General features: G+C 36.0%; 2 protein-coding genes across 3 annotated transcripts; both read right to left on the reverse strand.

Moving 5' to 3' along the window:
- Positions 1-9,081: 9,081 nt before the first annotated feature.
- On the reverse strand, positions 9,082-10,429 carry LOC122016010 (peroxidase P7-like). The gene is made up of 3 exons (XM_042573141.1): positions 10,149-10,429; positions 9,848-10,039; positions 9,082-9,760 (listed from the first exon to the last, which is right to left on the reverse strand). Exons 1-3 carry the CDS (start codon positions 10,359-10,361, stop codon positions 9,209-9,211), a joined length of 957 nt encoding a protein of 318 aa, XP_042429075.1. The 5' UTR covers positions 10,362-10,429; the 3' UTR covers positions 9,082-9,208.
- A 1,183-nt stretch (positions 10,430-11,612) lies between these two features.
- On the reverse strand, positions 11,613-18,294 carry LOC122014904 (polyadenylate-binding protein-interacting protein 9-like). 2 transcript variants are annotated; one of them, XM_042571410.1, is made up of 10 exons: positions 17,691-18,291; positions 17,267-17,377; positions 17,032-17,076; positions 15,491-15,563; positions 15,299-15,411; positions 15,133-15,192; positions 14,942-14,989; positions 14,778-14,846; positions 12,017-12,078; positions 11,613-11,912 (listed from the first exon to the last, which is right to left on the reverse strand). In XM_042571410.1, exons 1-10 carry the CDS (start codon positions 18,045-18,047, stop codon positions 11,855-11,857), a joined length of 996 nt encoding a protein of 331 aa, XP_042427344.1. In that variant the 5' UTR covers positions 18,048-18,291; the 3' UTR covers positions 11,613-11,854. The 2 variants fall into 2 exon arrangements, with proteins under 2 accessions (XP_042427344.1, XP_042427345.1); XM_042571411.1 differs by lacking the exon at positions 17,267-17,377 and having other exon boundaries at positions 17,691-18,294.
- Between the last annotated feature and the right edge of the window lie 1,440 nt (positions 18,295-19,734).

Below are 19,734 nucleotides of genomic sequence, written 5' to 3' on the forward strand. Positions count from 1 at the left end.
TTCCTCCTACCTCACCGGTCGACTCTTCCAACTGCTCGACTGGTAGCAAGCCTTGACTTTCCAACTCGGCGGCGCCTCAGGCATTGATCTCTACATCAGCAAGCTTGCTCTTGCCACTCAGTCATGCTCTCAGCATGACTTTGGCTACAAAAAAGAAAATAAAATCAATTAGCTCCTAAAGCATCAGAGCAGAGGATAGTTTACCTTAAGTGTCGGCCAGTCGAGTTCTGATGGGACTTAGCCCAAAATTGTACAGAATGCCCTCTACCATCAACTTATGGATGTAATATTTCTGATCGGCTATACAAGAGGCTGCTTGGAGGTAGGATGACTCCCAATGATATTTTCTCAAGGCAGGTGGCTTGGGAAGCTCCATTTGCCAACCGGTTAGGAAAGAGGGCTAGTCGGGAAGACAAACAAAGAAGTAATGCTCCTTCCAGTGTTTATTGGAAGAAGATATTTTATCAAAAAATACAGAGCCCATGCCGTCTTGGAGGAGGAAGGTGCTCGGCTCGGATAGTTTCGGATAGTAAAAATAATGAAAAATGTGGGGCATGAGTGGAATTCCATATAGACTGAATAGTATTACTACACTGCACAGTAACCTAAACAAATTATGCACTAACTAGTGCAGAGGAATATGGAAGTATCTACAGACATCAGAACAAAAGGGTCGATTGGAAAATGCAAGCCAACCAAAAATTGATCTTTAAAGAAGGGAAGGAAGTCATCCGGCGGAGTGTGGGGACGCGCATAGGCGGAAGGGATAGCAATTTGGTAGTCATTGGGGATGTGGTAAGTTAATTGCATTTAGAGAATCTCATCCCTGTTAAAATCAGATTCTGTGGAAGTATACCACAAGCCGACAATGGCTTGAGAAGGAGAAGTGGGATGGGCCATGGGATCACAAATAGAAATCAAGGATTGAGAGTGGAAAAGGAGGAGGAACTTACGGGAGAAGTGGAGACCGTCGCTGGCAAACAAAGAAGGAAGAAGGCGAGAGTGAGGCAAACGATGGAGCCAAAAGAAAAGGTATGGGCTTAAAAACCCCGTCTACAACTGCTCTGGACTGTCTGATCCAGGGTTTGGGAAAATGGGGGTTCATTGCGACCGTTAAATTCAAAAGATAGTAGTTACATCAATCACAAACAGTTATCTGTCACATCATGCATGTCGCGACATGCAGAGGCACCACGTGACATTCTATTACAGGTGGCATTAATGATGAAATAGAAAGCATGATTATAGGGCATGGTTGAGCGTACTGTGCATTAATGGGTAAAGATTTGAATGATTCTCGAGAAATTATGGTGACATCAACGACAATTAGGAAGCACTACAAACGAAAGTAGAGTTCAACAAAAAGTCAAAAAATTGGCTAAGTATCACACATGACAGAGACAAACGGCGATTATAAAATTGAATATCTTCACCATCAGCAGTCGAACGGTGGCTATAAAATTGAATGTCTTCGCCATCAGGAATAGAACAACGGCTATAAAATCGAATGTCTACGCCATTAGCATCTAAACGACGGCTATTAATCTGAATGTCTTCTCCATCAGCAGCCGAACGACAGCTATAAAATCATGTAAGGACGTTAGCAAAGTCTATGGGAGATCCTGAGTGGCCGAGCATCTGATCCGGGAGAGAGGCGCAGGAATATACTAATGGTCCAGTCAATCGGACTTGTAACCTCCTTCGACTAGACTTGAAGAGGAGGATTGTGATCCGGTAATAATGGGGGTCCTTCAAGAGATAGGTCAAAGTAAGGAAGACCAGTTGATGTTGAAGACAAAATCAAGCGGGGTAGCCAAGTCGGCCAAGCGGACTTGGTATGGCCGAGCAGACCGGGTACTGTCGAGCGGATGGTACTAACTTAGGAGACAAGTACGCCAGGCTCTCCCTGGCCGGATAAAATTGTCCTTCGACAACAAAGAGAGCTAAGCAGCAGGCGGTCTCGTCGACCGGGCTTCACGTTCGGTCAAAGGGGGATAACCAATAAGGGTCAGGAAGCAAGGAAAGAGACGGGTTGGTAGGCCCTAAGGATACTGCCGAGCGGAGACAACCCAACCGAGTGGACTCTGGCCGGCTACGCATGACCCACCAAATATCTTGTCATATCCTTTTGGGAGTTTGTCCTGCTGACAGTAAGACATGTCCAGTAGGCAATCATACTTTAGAAGCTTCCAAACTGTCATATTAGAGAACTGCATGACTACTTAAGGAATAGTGTCAGGGATACTTTTAGACTTGTCTTTTCCTAAGATATCTAGGAAAACGTGTCTACGCTTTAAGATTCATGCACGAACACTACAGTGACGATATAAAAGGGGGTTCTCATCTACAGGGAGAGGTATGGACAACTTCATTTATACACACTTATGTTATAGATTATGCTGTTCTACACATCATTGGAAGCTGACTTGAGTGTCGGAGGACCAATGCTGAGAACCCCTTCCCGACCTGGCACTGATGTTCCCTATTGTGCAGATCGCAAAAAGTCTTCATCGGATAAAATAGAGCGTCACATTCTCAGCCTACCATCTTCGTCGATTTTAGATAGGATCAATTAGTTATACTAAAAATTAATTAATTAATTCATACTTAAACTAATTACAACGTGTTCCTTAATTTAACCTCAATGTAATTAAGCCTAACTTAATTAATACAATTAAAACTTAAATAATACTTAATATTGATAAGAAACAATCCAATTTAGTTTCAAGAAAACTATCAATCAAAAAATAAAATTTACTAAATACACTTAAATCGAACTTAAGAATTTGAACTTAACTTATCTTAACTTAATTAATAAAGCATTAGTAATTGATTGTTTCATTTAGTCTAAAACTTAATTTGACTAACTTAAATTCTAGATTAATCTTCCAAGAATACTTAATTAATGATTAACTTAAACAATCTCAAATTAATCAAACTTAACTTGTTTAGTTTTTCAAAATTGCATATCTTCTGAAAATTAGTATTCCAACACCAAGTCCTTTAAATAATTAGATAGAGCTCCTTGATAATAGATGTTAGGTTAAGGAGATGTCAACTTAGTGGGAGGATCTATTTTTTAAAATTGATTAAAATTATCTTAGAAAATATCTAAATACTTTTTCCCTTGGAACACCATTGCTTTAATGTGTTTCATTGAAAAATGCATCAAAAATCATTTTGAAAATTATTCTAAAACCCCCATTTTAAAAAATAAATAAATAATACTTGCAAAATATTTTTAAAAATATTTGAAAACGTTTATACTTGAAGGATGCTCTAAAAATGTTTTGAAAAGTATTTTAAAATTTGCTTTACAAGTGTTTTGAAATTTGATTTACAAGTATTTTAAAAAAAATTCTTGTTGCTTTTTGTAAACGGTGGTTTAAAAAATATTGTGCAACTTACTTAATTTTTTTGAAAAAATAATAGTTCGAAAAGTCAAAAATACTTTGCAAATGTTTTAAAAAGTACTTGCAAACTTTGATAATTGAAAAGTGATTTAAAAATTACTTTTAAAACTTCTTTCATGATTTATTTGAAAATGTTTTACAAAAATATTTTGGAAAAAAAATACTTCAAAAATTACTTTATCACTTTGAAAATTTTTCTACTTTAAAAATTACTTAAAATATTTTAAAAAATTATTCTATTTAAAATTATTTTAAAAATAATTTAGAAAAATAATTTAAAAAGCTCTTTTCAAAAGTTGTTTTTGTAAAATTACACTTGAGTACTTTTGACAAGTACTTTTTAAAGAATTCTCGTAAAATTTAGTTTTTAAAATATTTTATTTTTACAAAAATTAACTTTTGTAATTTTAAAAGCCATTTGTAAATTAGACAATTCCTTTCAAATTACTTTGAATATTTTTCTTGAAATCATTTACTCTTTTCTACCATAAACATGCAAGTTTTTATACTTCGAAAATTTTATATACTTGTGTATTTAAATATTCCATATTTGGTATACTTAAATGCATATTTTTTTGATGAATGCTAAGGGGGAGGATTGGGGTTTAAGTAAGAAAAATCAAAGAAAATCTAAAAAACTTAACCCTAAAATGATCAAGAAATTAAAACTTATTTCATGTTAGATTTCTCTTAAAGTTAATTTCTATATATGTTTGCATATTTTTTTTAACTTTAACTCAACTTGTCATTGCATCAAAAAGAGAAAGATTGTTGGTGCAACTGACACCAATGATCAAATCTGAGTTTTGATGAATGATAAGTAAATTAAAGTTAAATGTGTTGTTGATCTAACCTTGTTACCAAGTTCGCATGGTTGACTAACTTGACAAGTCAAGAGGACTAGACACCAAGCAGGAAGTACAGTCAAGATGTGTGATTCCTGATTGGGGAAGTCTGGATGTGGGTTGCTGGTAGGAGGTCGGGATGTTCGATTCTCGATGGGTTGAAGTCCGGATGTACGATACCAGCAGGAGATCGAGATGTTCGATTCCTGATTGGTGAAGTCCAGGATGTGTGATTCTGGCAGGAAGACCTGGTGGGTCAGATTAGACGTCAAGGAGGTAACTTGACATTTGGTAAGTGGAGGTTAGTCACTGGAGGAGAGTGATTCAGTGAGGACGCATCCCGTTTGAGAGAACAATAGGCGTCAATTCAGTTTTGGTCCATTTTAGATCCCAAAACTGAAACCTTGACTAGTTCCTGGTCTTGGAAAGATAGGAACTAATTATTACTACTATTTTATTATTATGCTAACTTTGTTTTATAGGTTAGATATTTTATGTTGGACTAACACATTTTACAGGGTAAAGGAACACAAAATATCTCGGGTGAACAATGCCCGAGACGCCTTCCAGGCGACAGAACACGCCATGAGTAGGGCTATTGAAGGCACCTTCGAGAGTTTGGAAAACGTCTTCAGTCGGATAACATAGAAAACTTTGTCGACAATAAGAGTTAGCTTTTAAGGGGTAGAGGTTGCAGTTGAAGGCGCCTTCAGTGGTGTTAAAGGCGCCTTCTTCCCCTTTAAAAGGGCTACTCGACCAAAGCATTGAACACACCTCATTTCCAAGTTTCTATGCAATTGTGCGACGCTCCAACTGCTCCAACTTCATGTTGTTGCTCTGCTACAACACTACTATGCTTGACTGCCACAGAGAAGCAATCCAACACTGAGCTCGATCTGTTAAAACTACAAGTGTTGGGTAACGAAGTTTCATTTTGTACTTAATTGTTGCATAAATGAAAATGTAGATTGTTTCACTTTTTCTATTCTTTTTTGTACTCGATCTCCTCTTCCGACGGTTTCAAAAAAGGTCTTTAGTGGATTATTCGTCGATAGGTCCGTGAGAACTGGGTCTTGGAGTAAGAGTTGCCGAAAGCTCCGAACCAAGTAAAACCGACCGAGTTCACGTACTTGTGTTCTTTTTCTATGTTTAATTCCGCTGCATACTTTGTTTTTAAAAGTTCAAAAAGACAAGTTTTTTAAACTATATGATTCACCCCCACCCTCTCTCACGTGCTTTTGATCCAACAAAAAGTGACTCAAGCCTCGGATGAATAGTGATCCGAGGCGCCTCTTGTTCAAGTGGAGGTGCCTCAGATGCCTTGGCCGAAGTCCCCGTGCGAAAGGGCGCGGAGGCGCCTCCTATGCGAATGGAGACACCTTGAAGCTTAGTGCTGGATGTGCCTCGCAGAGCTTTGAAGACACCCTCCAGAGGATAAAATATGCAGCTTGCGGGTTTATCATTTCTGAAGATAAGGCGATAAAAGATACTACTAAAGGAGCCTCGGACGAAGCTGAATGCGTCTTCAACAGTCTATCTATGCCTTGTTCTAGCAGCCTTCTAGACAGATTTTCTCTATGAGCTGTAAAGACTTTTCTACTACTGCAAACACGTCTGACTACTACTGTGCTATTGCTCCGCGACTTCCAACTACTACTAGTAGATCGACACCAGTTCCTGAGCGCTTCTAAATACTTTTTTCTGTGAGTTGGTAATAAAGTTAATTATTGTATTTCTTTATTATTTACAAAGAGGGAGTGTAGGTTGTTTCACTTCCCTTCCTTTGAGATCTTTTATTCGATTCTCTTCCGGCAATTCCGGAAGAGGTTTTTAGTGAATTGCTCGTCGATACGATCCGAGAGACATGGGTCTCGGAGTAGGAGTTGTCGAATATTCCGAACCAAGTAATCGAACGTGTACTTATGTTTTCGTTTCTGTTTTTGTTTAATTCCACTACACACACTTTGTTGTTAAAAGAATAAAAAAGACAAGTTTTTAAATCACATGATTCACCTCCCTCCTCATGTGCTTACGATCCTATAGAAATGAGGCAGCAAGCGACGACAAGACTGTAAACGGCCCCCTTATGAAGTCGCGAACGGTCGCCTCGCGAAGCCACGAGCGATCACTTCACGAAGCCACGACCCCACCTCGCATGGCTCACACAATTGCGTGATGAAATTTTCACCGTGGAATTGATTGACGAGAGGAAGGAAACAGGGTAATTTCATGTAGGAATAGGGTTTGAGGGCAAAAGAAGAGGTTTAGTTTAAATCACATGATTCATCCCTTCCCCCTCCTCATGTGCTTATGATCCTATATAAATGAGGCAGCAAGCGACGACAAGACTGTAAACGGCCCCCTCATGAAGTCGCGACGGCCACCTCGCGAAGCCACGAATGACTGCCTCGCGAAGCTACCAGCGATCACTTCATGAAGCCACGACCCCGCCTCACATGGCTCACACAATTGCATGATGAAATCTTCACCGTGGAATTGATTGACGAGAGGAAGGAAACCGGATAATTTCATGTAGGAATAGGGTTTGAAGGCAAAAGAAGAGGAAGACTAAGAGGAAGAGGTTTAGTTTAAAATAAGGGTTTGAAATGCTGAGAAAAAATTAACTGGGTTTAATAGGATTCACATTTGTAAAAATCGTTGGTATAGATAATCTAATATGTTTTTTTATTATTTTTAGAATTAATAAATTTTAGTAAATACCGTTAAAAACTACGTATGATCATAATTTAAATCAAATGGCCTTAAGAAAAATCTGTTGTTAAAGGTATTGTTGCAATAACAACTAAATAAAATTTTGTAGTTAAAGGCATGACATTAATGATCGAAATATAAAATACTGTGGTCGATGATAAAGCATTAATGATGAGAAAATGTCATCATTAATACATATACATCAACGATAGACATTTAATTTAGTGGCTATTGAACCACCGTCGTTAAAATTTCATTGTTAAAAATATTTTTTTTATAGTAGTTGCTTCTTCCTACCAATTCGACTCAATCCTCCACTTATTGGACTAGGCTCTTTACCCCAAATAATTATATAGACTTGTGTCAATACTTTGATTGACGTAGCACGTGGAATGATACGTGGCATGTTAGTACATGTGGAATGGTATAATTATAAAAAATACTGGATTTGGACGACATGGCTATATGATACGGTGGGATAAAGTGATGTGACATTTTTTTATCATGATGTGACATCAAATTAACGAGAAAAGAGGTATTATTTCATGCCCAAATATTCACTTTTTATCTATTATTCATCTTTTTCATTTCTCTCCTGTCAGAAGTTGACTTGAGCGTCGAAGTCTCCAAATCGGAGCGCTCCCGAACATCTTAATGACTCACTCTTCTTCATGGTGCTCAACTTAGAAATAATTCATCAGTGGCTATCCGTCGATGGTCTTATACAAAAACAATCGTCTATCAAATTTGTTGAATAAAATTTATCTAAACAATCGTCTACATAATTCATTGAACAAAACTTGAACACTTGAATTATTATTATATATACATAATACATCCTTTTATTTTATGGTGTAGTATATTGGTAAAACATTTAAAGATCAATAAAATAATTGAATCTTAAATGAAACGTAACGAATATATTTTAGAGGATAACAGAGGAGCGATAAACGGATTGAAGTTTAATAAATAAAAAAAAATTGTCATGCAAATAAGATCGTAACAAAAACGAATATTGAATGAAAAAGAAAAAAGAAAAAACAAACAAACTCTATATTAAGGGTGAGTTTGGTTCGAAGTTATTCATGATAACCTTAGTTATCCATCCAAGGTTATCAACAAAAATCTTGTTTGGTTTAGGTATTCGATGATTCCCAAGTAATGTTCTATGCCCGACACATCAGCAAAAAGATCATGTAGTCCGGAATCGGAAAACCTCAGAAAACTAAGGTTTTTCTTGATTCCGGAGTTAACGAATTTTTTTTACCAAAAATATCCTCCGATAAGAAAAAACATGGAAAAAAGAAAAAAAAAATGTAAAAAAAATATTAAAAAATGTAAAAAAAAAATGTTTAAAAAAATTTAAAATTTTTAAAAATATTTTTTTTTAAAAAAATATAAATTTTAAAAATAAAAAATTTAAATTTTAAAAAATTTTAAAATTTTTAAAAAAAATTAAAAAATTTCTAAAAAATTTTAAAAAATTCTAAAAAATTTTAAAATTTTAAAAAAATAAAAAATAAAAAATTTAAAAATAAAATAAATTAAAATTAAAATTTAAAAAATGTAAAAAAAAATATAAATATAAATAATATAAAAAATATAAAAACATTAAAAAAAACACATAAAAAAGTAAAAAAATATACAAGAAAAAGAAAAGTAAAAAAAACATAAAAAAATAAATAATAATAATATTATTATTATTATTATGTATAGTTGATTTTGTAACTGAGGGTAATACGGTAAAATATTAAACTAAGGTATTCATTAAACCTTCAAACAAACAAGTTTTTGTTGCATTACCTAGTTTGAACCAAACAACATTTGGTTATATTTTATTCCCCATAATCTTGGTTATGTGATTACCTAGTAATCATATAACTAAGGTTATACATGATAACTTGAACCAAACGCACCATAAAAGACAAAGTTAAACCCTAAACTAAAGAAGGAAGGGCTTTTAGGTTGAAGTGCCTAGAGGTTAAAACTCAAACCCTAAATACTAAATCCGGTTAAAAAACATAGAAATTTAATTTTAAATCAGATATATATTCAGGGTATTTGAGACACTTCACTTTAATTAATAATACTCCCTTTGGATTTTTGTAAAAAAAACATAGATTTGAGGATTCTAAGAGTGTTTGTTCGTAGAATTAAAAAATAATAATACTTCTTAATTTATTGTTACAATCTTTGTGAAAATAGAATATTTTTCCCCCGTGATCCAACAGATGTAGATCAGTTCAGCCTCCTGCAATTAACTCGGATCTCTCCCCTGCTCCCTGTCAAGGGGCTGATGTTTCCCATCCTCACCATGGCCGCTGCGAAGTCCCGGTTGAAGACCGCCGCGTCGGAGCTGTAAAGCCGAACCAGTGCGTCCTGAGAGCCGCCGTTGAAGAGCTCCTGATCGGAGTGCAGCAGGCCCTGCTGCACCAACAGATTCTGGTAGTACTGGTTGTCGAAGGCCGCCGGAGTCTGGACGTCCAGCGGCGCCAGGCTGCCGTCGCCGCCTGACGACGGGCAGCTCCGCCGCCGGAGCGCTGCGAAGCTGGCGTTGACGTTGGCGTCGCCGTTGATGCGGGAGCGGAAGGTGGCGCACCGGGCCTGCCCGATGGTGTGCGCGCCGGAAAGCGCGGTCATGTCGCGCGCGCTCAAGCCCTTGGCCGAGAACGCGGACACGAGCTGGCGGAGGCTGGATCCGGGCCCGGGGAGGTTGCTGTTGGCCGCGCTTTGGCTGGCCGTCCTCGCGTCCCTCCGCCCCAACTGCACAGTCCACGTCGGTCCTCCGAGCTACAGAAATCAACCCGATCGCTCATCAACAAACAAAGCTTGAATCTTATCGGACGATCATAAAAGAGTCGTCGATCGATCGCTTACCAGGACGACGCCGTCACGAGCAGAGAGCGCGAGGATGTCGGCGCACGAGACGGTGGCTCGGCAAGCGGCCTCTACGTTGGCCTTGATGGCGTCGATGACTTCGAAGCCACGGGCAGAGTTTGCATTGGGACCGGCGTTCTTCTCGCCGGTGAAACTAGACGTGTCGTCCAAAAGGATCGATCCGTCGCAGCCCTGAATACCAAAAATAACATTAAATCTGTGTTAAAAAAAACAGAGAGATAGAGAGAGAGAGAGGGAAAAATCCTCTGAAGGAGGAAATATGCATGAAAAATTTACGAACATTGACGAAGCAGTCGTGGAAGAAGAGGCGGAGGATGGAGGCAGCCATCCGCTGCTCCCTGTTGATGGCCTGCGTCATGGCGGATCGCACGATGGACTCCAGGTTCGGGCAAGAACTGTCGTAGAACGCCGGCGAGAGCTGAGCATCGGCGGCTCCGGCGAGCAGAGCAAGGAAACAGAAGAGGAGAATTCTGGTAGTAAGCAATGCGGCCATGGCTGATGCTGAACCGAGGAATTGCTCGAGTTGGGATGGCGAGGAGAGAGAAGGGATTGGCGGATTGCAGTATCTATAGTGTTGCTGTATGCAGCCGCATAGTTTTAAGACAACTGTGGGTTGACGTCAAACATTGCGAGCTCTCTGATCCGCAGCCAAATGAGTTTCCGAGAGATTTCGTGACTTGGCAACGTTGTGCAGTGCACTACTGTAAGCTAAATTGTGGGCGTTGACTGGAAGCGGGATGGGCCTCTAATTGCATTAGTTGGATTGGGGAGCCTCGTCCAACGAGGACACTATTGTTGACGCGCACGTGTTAGATAGGAATTCAAGAATTCAACGAATCGATCGAGACATGATAATGTAGCTATCCTGAAAATACACAGCCACCACTTTGTTTATCTACCGAATAAATCCAAAATATTACTTATGCAGATTGGTCATTCCATGAGCACGAGTAGTGTCATGTTCAATAAGAACTCAAATCGATCGACCCGAAGTGAACACACTTTGTCGAGATGGGCTGAGAATTGGTTGATTTCGCCAAAGGCGAACGCAGTGATGAGCGTGCCTTGACTGTGATGGCTGGGTTAAGGTTCACCCAACTACTGCCTTTTCGCATTTGGCAAGAGAGGAATGGAGGACATCGTCTAAAAACTAGTTAGACATTGAAACTAATATCAGTAGCATATCAAATGATGTTTCCTTGAGGCTGAGTGAAGATAATGTGGTAGAGTTAGGGGTCGAAATGTATAGAAAAAGATCAACACTACAGAAAAATTATAAGACACCAAGTCAGGTGGAGAGATATGAAGGTCAAGTCAGATACTGATCTGAGGATCAAGTCCAGACAAACCGAGTCAAAATCAGTTATCGGGTAGGCGCAAGTGCTTAGTCTTAACAAGATTTGCAGCTTAATACAGACAAGGAAACAACAATAGAGAAGAAGACTGGAAAATTCAAGCAAGCTAAATGCTTTGTGCATGATGTAGCCAAAGTGATTCCAACTGTTTTACAATGCTTAAGCAGGACACATTTTCTAACAAGTAGTTTAAAATATAAATAGTTCAAAGGTTTATAGTTCTACCAAACCACAAGTGACCAATTGGAAATTTAACACAGCCCTAAATATCATTAATCATAAAAAAAATCTGTAAAAGATGAAACTACAAATTGTGTACCATGCAGTTTTCTATTGTATCAACAGCTAGAAAATTTGTTTGGTTTCCTACAACCGTTGCAGCATGCAAATTAAATACCAATTTAGATAATTTATTTTCTCACAAATTAAAGCATACCAGACAACATTAACTCAAAGGCTATCCAGTTAAATAAGAGGCTGTTCAGATAACTAGTTATAGCTATAGAAACTAAGGATCCCTATCAAGTTTCTTTGGCTCTTATAGCCGAAAAGAAGAGGAACAAAGCATTAAATGAGCAACATATGAGATTCGACTCAGAATTGCCGGAGAGAAATGGTCATGGAACTCGATTCAACTGGAGGCAAAGCGTGGCATGCGTGGCCGCACAGGTGTCTTTGAAGGATTCACCCTGTAGCACAGGAAATTCATCCACTTTCAGACTAATAGTAAAAGTATTTAAATGCAAGCATTTCAGCCACCAGTAGTATAAACCTTAAAAAATAATATAGATACCTGATAGGCAGAGCTCCTAGAATCATGCCGCTACATGTTAGTGCTGTAATTGCACTTTCTGCCTGTGTTAAGCATTAGAGAGCATTAATTTCTTAGATGCTACAGGAAAACAGTATACAATTCTCCAGTTTCACAAAGTGGAGATTTGGAGTGGTATCTATATGTGGGATAATAAATAACAATAGTTACAAATTTAGTGACACTAGTAATTTTAATCCAGCAATAAGCTAAATATTAAGCCATCATTTGGATGTTATTTGATGTCAATATCCTGTGTCACTTTTGAAAAATCCAGGTCTTTTAAGATGTAAGAGATTGCCAGCACATTTTAAATTTTGTAAAAAGAAGAGACCAAATATTTTCATTACAAGGAAAAAAAATCCAACCAAACACAATTAAGATGTAATTTTTGACTGAAAAAACATAACAAGGATTAGTTTAGTATATACTAACATGAGAAATGGAAAATCCATATTCATGTCAATACTTTAATCAAACATAAGAACTATATCTTAAGAATCTTTTTCTAGCATGAAACAACATTGCATCATTTGGTAAATTCTCTTTCCAGTCATTGGCGACCTAACATATTCATGCTTCTTACAATCTTAATATTATAACATAAAGAAATGTATATGTTAGGACAAGCTTAGCCATAAAAACAAAGGTAGATTGGTAAACAATACAATTTTTTTCCCCCTTCATATGCATTCACACACTTCTGCCATATAAATAATAGAGTAAGCGACAACTTTTTCAAATTTCAACTAAATTTGCACCGTACTTGGTCCCTGTGAACATAATCATATAACCAGAATCAAGATATTTTCCAGTCTTATCTCTACATTTTTTAGACCATGCACAGTAAATTTTTATCGAGGGAATCCATAAAATACCTGACTAACCATAATTAGAAGAGACCTATTCTTGTTTATATGTGATGATATAGTCTTGCATAGAGCTAGATGGAGAGATACAACTCAGTGATGTTGACCCCAATAGTAAGACATTTTGTTTGTTTCTTTATATAGAAAACTTCATAAATACCTAAACTTTCTGTAAAATATCCCAGATAAGCAACTGTACAGTAACTTTTTACTAAATAATACTAATCCTAGAGAACACCATCTCTGTCAAACCACCAAGATATTGCAGTGACTTGCAAGATCATGTGGAATTTTCTTGGCACTATTCCAGTAGAACCCAGAATGCCGCAAGGTGAGCATGAGAAGCATAAAGAAATAATAGTGATTCCATAAAATGCTTTCGTATGTTAAATTTTTTTTTTAAACATTGCCATTCAGTGCTAGTTTTAGTTATTTATATACAGCCCTCTCCAGACAGCTGACTGATACTGCCTAATGTCATTAATTAATGAAGTAAGTAAATAAACTTCAATGTAGAATGCAATATTAGCACTAGAATACCTTCACTTAATTAAACTATATAATTCCTAGTAAATGTGTCAATTATGCTAATATTTTAAGCAATGAGCGAACTACCACAATGAATGCAATAACTCACAAGAAGAAATTGGGAGAATATTAGGAAAACATCATGTGCCCAATGCTAAAACTTGCGTCATCATGCAATGAAAGAACTAAATAATATAAAACAATGGTCATTAATGTATATGGTATATCAGATACTTCTGCTCTCTGCACGGCAACTTTGAGATCAACAAATCTAGGTGCCTCCTTTTGTATGGGCAATGGATTGGAGGTATGATTGTATAGTTTGTTTCCAATCTTGCACTTAAATGATTGTTAGCTTCATAGATCTCAATTTTTCTTTCTCTCAGTCTCTTCCTTTGATTTAACCCAAAAAATCCAACACTCACCAATGCCCTAATCTGGTTAATCAAGCCAATATGGTTTTTTCTCTCTTGGTGGATCATTTCATGGATCTCCCCTCTCCATGCGCATCATTTGCGCGTGTCAGTCTCCCAAGAGTTGTGCTCTTCTCTCTCTGTGCATTATGCAACAAATCTCTCCTCTCTCAAGGTGCATCATTCTATAGAGATTTCAAGCCAATATGGTGACTTTTCTTCCTTTGATTTAACCCAAAAAATTCAACACTCACCAATGCCCTAATCTGGTTAATCAAGCCAATATGGTTTTTTCTCTTTCCGTGCATCATTTCATGGATCTCCCCTCTCCATGTGCATCATTTGTACATGTCATTCTATAGTTCCCAAGAGTTGTGCTCTTCTCTCTCTGTGCACCTTATGCAACAAATCTCTCCTCTCAAGGTGCATCATTCTATAGAGATTTCAAGACGAATGAGTTCTTTTCTCTCTATGTGTCATTCTAGGGATCTTAAGTTAGCTCGATCCTTCTCTCTTCGTGTGTGTCATCCATGAACCTCAAGTCAAATTAGTCCTCTCTCTACATATGCCATTCTACACATCTCAAGATATATCTATCCCCTTCTGTGTGTCATTTCGCAAACATATCAATTGAGTATCTTTGTAATGAGTATATTGAAATAGTTTCAACGTTACGAGTTAGGTTTAAATATGTAAAGGGTTATTTGTAACATCCCCTATTCATTAGTAATATATAAAGGTAGAGAGAGCTACCTAGAGGAATCTTAATTGTTCCCTCAACAAATACCAATGGCATGAAATTATTTCCGTTAACCATTGATGGCTATGAAAAATCATAAAATATAAAACTTCACTTAATTGATAGAGAAAACAAAAGCATAGTACAATTGAATGAACAAAATAGTCTTTGGATTTCAAATGCATCATTAATACCTGAACAAATTCAACAAATGCAATACGAGTTGAGTGTACATTATCACCGAGGAGTCTGAGACGAGAAACCTGAATAAAACAGTTAAAAAAGAGAGATTAACTCACTATCACTGCGACATATATCATAATTATTCAAAATGCCAAATTAGTGGCAGTAGACCGACCTCACCACAGCATTGCTCAAAGAAAGTTCTGACATCTGTTTGAGTTACCTAAAACAAAAGATACGAGTATGATCATGGAAAGAATATTCTAATGGATTTTATGGATGAAAATACTTCTAAATTATTCATATAATATCGTAGCAGAAAACCAAAAAATATGGATACAAAACTAAAGGAAGACACCAATCAACCTTTTTGTCAATATTTGTGCAGTAAACAGTCCTGATAACCATGTCATTTTCATCCTTAGACTGCTTGGTACCACAAGAGTTAGTAATATTCAAGAAAGTTAAATGGAACAAAATACATATGAAGACTAGTAAAAGTTTAGACAAAAAACAAAAAAGACCAACTCACTTTAGGAAGAAACTTTTGATTCACGGGTATGATTGCAGTCTTTGAGGGTAAGACTTTCACCGAAGAGCAACCAATCGCAGCCCCATCAAGGTTTAAAGCTTTCATCGCACCATCTAATAGCAAATATCTATTGTGTTCACATAACTCTAGCATATGTATCTCCATGAAAAGGACTAAAATTTAGGGACTCACCCTCATCTGAAAACTCTACAAAGGCAAACCGCAAAATTGAATGGGGATCGCCACAAATACGACAATCAACTACCTAAAAAACACCAAATTTACAATAGTCAAAGAAAAATGTGGTACTACAATCATTTAAATGGATAGGTCAACAATGTAGGCAAACAAGCAAGCTAAGTGATATAAACTAAAAATTATAGTTTTAACTAATAACTAAATTTATAGAAGACACTCCTTTCCCTTTTTAACATGAATCAAATCATCCATCTTGCTTATTTCTTCATCTTTGCCTATGCTTTTCACTATCAAAAACTCACAGTTGGATCCCTGTCTTCTCTCTTGCTATTAGCAATCAAACCTGTTAAGAAATTCACTCCATTGAACCACAGTCTTCTACTTTTTATTATTTCTCCCCATTTGAATTATCATCTATCGTACACTACTATCATTTATGCATATATTAGATTGCTTGATACTTAAGTTTAAACTTTAAGAACCTAAAACATTTAAGGTTATTGATTTAAATTTTTAGACTTTCAAATCTTATTTTTCAAATTTACAATAACCAAATAGCACCAGATCAGCTTTAACTTGGAGGCTGAATAATAAATTGCAAGTTACTGAATACAAAGAATAATTAGTAGGCTGAAAAACCAATATTAACTGTTTATAATTTAGTACAGAAATGGAAACTAATAAGCTTCAAAGGCTAAGCAGCCTATAGCAAATTATCACATACAATGAATAATTAGTAGGTCAGGTCATCAACGGCTGACTGCTCAAATTAGCTCTTTTGAATCCCAATGATCAAATAGGCAATTGCTAGATAAATCTCAGTAGTTGGTGTTCTCCTGTTGTAAATCATGGACAGAGATGAGACAGTGGGAAAGCTTGAAATACTATCTTCCTTTCCCTGAATCTTTAATTATTTGGTTCTGAATACGATTGCAAGGTAAAAATAAACTCAACATTCAAATAAAATTTCGCATATCCAAGAATATAATAAGCACTCAACATTTTCCATCCATATTAAGCTACTAATGGTGTTACTAAATCGTTACTGGAGAAAATGTATTTGAGAAAATACCAAATTATATGGCAACCATCCAGTGTCAGCTACATGGATCTTTTCTTTGCCATGGAACTCAATGTGAGGCCATCTTGCTAGTGTTATTCAGATCATTTGGATGGTCAAACTTCACTATGTCTTCCTCTCTTCAGCAATATTGTCCATAATTGAATTTCCTTAGCTAACTAAATATATTAGACATGAAGTATAACCGGGTCCCGTGCCTATGTCCAGGCAATTTGTTTCACCTAATTTCAGAGGATATCATTTGAGTGATCTTGAAATGATTTCTAAAAGTATTTGATAGAAATTTTCATCACTCTGTAAATTACTGAACAATATTGCTACTATTGGTATACAATAACGGAGATGTGGAAATATGGGATTTTGAGATTCCAAATTTGGCAAATAACAATAGAAATAATGCACCATATTGCATCATCAAGAAATGTTTCAGATAGTTGAAAATTGAGAAATTTACCTGCCCATAGTTAGAAAATATTTCAGCAAGCTTCTCCTCAGTCACCTGAATTATATAAGCAAAATTTCACATTTGGGTAATTAACATCAGAATCAGAATCAGAATCGTGCGAAAATCCGTTATTGAAAGCTACTAGTGTGTTTTAGCATTTAGGAAATGGTAACAATGCAACTAGAAGGATATGACATCAACCGACAACAGAATGAACCGCATAGTTTTCTCTAAATTTACTCACATTCTGATCAAGATCAGATACATAAATAGTACGCCTAATGCTACGCTCGTTCTCAGCTCTCCGAGCTCTATCATTCATCCTCCTCCGACCTTGAGGATAGCCATTTCTCCACTGGAAAGCAAACATAATAGCACTTCCATCACAAAAAATGTCCAAACGTCGTTTTGAAAAAAGAAACTAATAGAAATGAAAACCCACCAAGAGCAGAGATAATAGGAGATTACGAATACACTTCTGAAATTCTATCTAAAATATTTTTACATTAATTCTTAAAGGTGAAGTGCTACAGTTGAAAACCCGCAAAAAAATTAGTGATTTTTGAACAAGTTAAACCTAAAACCACGACAGACAAAATACTCATTCGTAGTGTACGAAATAAATAACGAGTTGAACATAAAATCAAGGCAAAGAGGAGGGAAATTACTTGGCGATTAAGCTGATTATTCGACGATCCATCACTGCTCGAGTCCCTACTATTACCACCATTGCTAATCGGTCCATCTCCATAACCACAGAACGCCACGAAAATGGGCGCATCGGCAGAAAGCCGACCGTTGGGTTTCTGAGTGCCGCCGGCGGCGGAAGCGGAGACAGTGTAATTCGAAGGGAAGAACTCCTCGGCGGCCGGATTCAGATTGGAAATCAAATCGACAAGCTTCCGCACGTCGCTCTGGTATACCTCCGACGCCTCCGGCTGGCGGTGGTATACCTCCGACGCCTCCGGTTGGCGGCGGATGAACTGATCATCCGCCCCAACCGCCTTGTCCGCCACCGCAGCCATTAATTTTATTCAGAAAAAAAAAACTAAAACACGAACGAGAAACCGATCGCAAGCCTACACTATTTCGGATGAAAACGAACGTAAAATCGAGAGGATTGAATCAATAATCACTGCAAAGGTCGATTACGATCGCCATTGCTGGAGCACTCTCGCCGTCAAGCTTTCTCTTGACAAAAGAGCCAAAAATGGGGCGAGATGCAAGCAGAATTGACAACGGAAGAGAGAGAGGATGAGGGTGAGTCGAGAAGTTGCTATAAATAGCGAGTTTTTTTCCCCAAATTTGTTCTCTATTTAATAGATTTAAAGCTTTTTTCTATTCCTCTCCTTAATAAATAAAGAAAATTTAACTTGAAACTTCCAAGAAAATGGTTTTTGTTTGTGGAAAAAAAATTCCCAATTTGTTGAAACACTCCCTTTATATTTTGAATTTACTGAAACAGGTTCCATTTATTGAAATCTCCAAACTATCCTTTATTTGCAATGTAAACACAATTTCAAAATAATAAGCTATTTTTTAAATGAGTATTAAGTTTAAATGATTAGACAATTAAGCATTATACATGACATATAATAACAAGAGCTTTGCCCCCAGGCAATGGTGGAATGACATGAGTGTCCTTTAAATTTATCAGTCTCAACTTTAATAAATTAACAAATGATAAAATAAAATAAAATAAATGTCCTTCTTAATATATTTTTCATTTTAAAAATATTTTTAATTCAATATCATTATTAATTTAATATGATCAAAAACAGGGATGAGCATTCGATTAATTTAATATTAATTTTGTATAAATTTTTTTTATTATTATTTTAAACAAATTTAGTTAATTCGGTGTTAACTGAAATAGTTAATTCGGTTAATTTAGTTTTAGTAAAACTTTGATTTGATTCGGTTAGTCAACACTAAATCGGTTTTCAGTTAATTCGGTTAATTTATGGATCGAATTAACCGAATGCTCACCCCTAGTCAAAAATACTATAGATAAGATACTTTTATATTAAAAAATTCTTCAGCATCTTAATTAAATTTGAATTAAAATGATTTTAAAAAAGTTAAAATCATCACAAAATTATTATATTCTAAAAAAATGGTGAAATCTAAAATTAATCATCAAGAAAGTAATTCTTCAGATTTTATTGGTCAGACACATAAAATTATTATAGCAGTTAGTAGTTGTTAAATAGTGTAATAATCAATTAATCATTATTATAATAGTTGTAATAACTATTAAGGGGTTGCTATAATGTCAAATGTTTATTATATTATTGTAAAAGTTATTTATGATGATTTTATTTTAAAAAATGATTTTAATTTTGGATAATGAGTTTTGACTAAGTTGATAAGAATTTTATCATATAAAAACACTTTATATTTTATTTTTGATAAATTAATTTTAAAATAATTATTTTAACGTATTATAGCGGTTGATGGTTTTATGGTAAATTGTCGTATGTATTATGTATTGTTACTTATTACAGCAATCACTAAACAGTTTCTAAAATAATATTAAAATAAAAATATTTTTTAATTAAAAAATATGATGGCCGTTTTTTTTTGTTTTTTTAAATGTATTTATTTAATTACTCTCCTCCTATAATTATAAATAATTAATAAAAATTATAAAACTGAAATAAAAATAATAATAAAGATATAAATGATGGCATTTATAAATAAAAAAATAAT

The sequence above is a fragment of the Zingiber officinale genome, chromosome 8B, assembly GCF_018446385.1.
Source record: "Zingiber officinale cultivar Zhangliang chromosome 8B, Zo_v1.1, whole genome shotgun sequence".
NCBI classification, from domain to species: domain Eukaryota; kingdom Viridiplantae; phylum Streptophyta; class Magnoliopsida; order Zingiberales; family Zingiberaceae; genus Zingiber; species Zingiber officinale.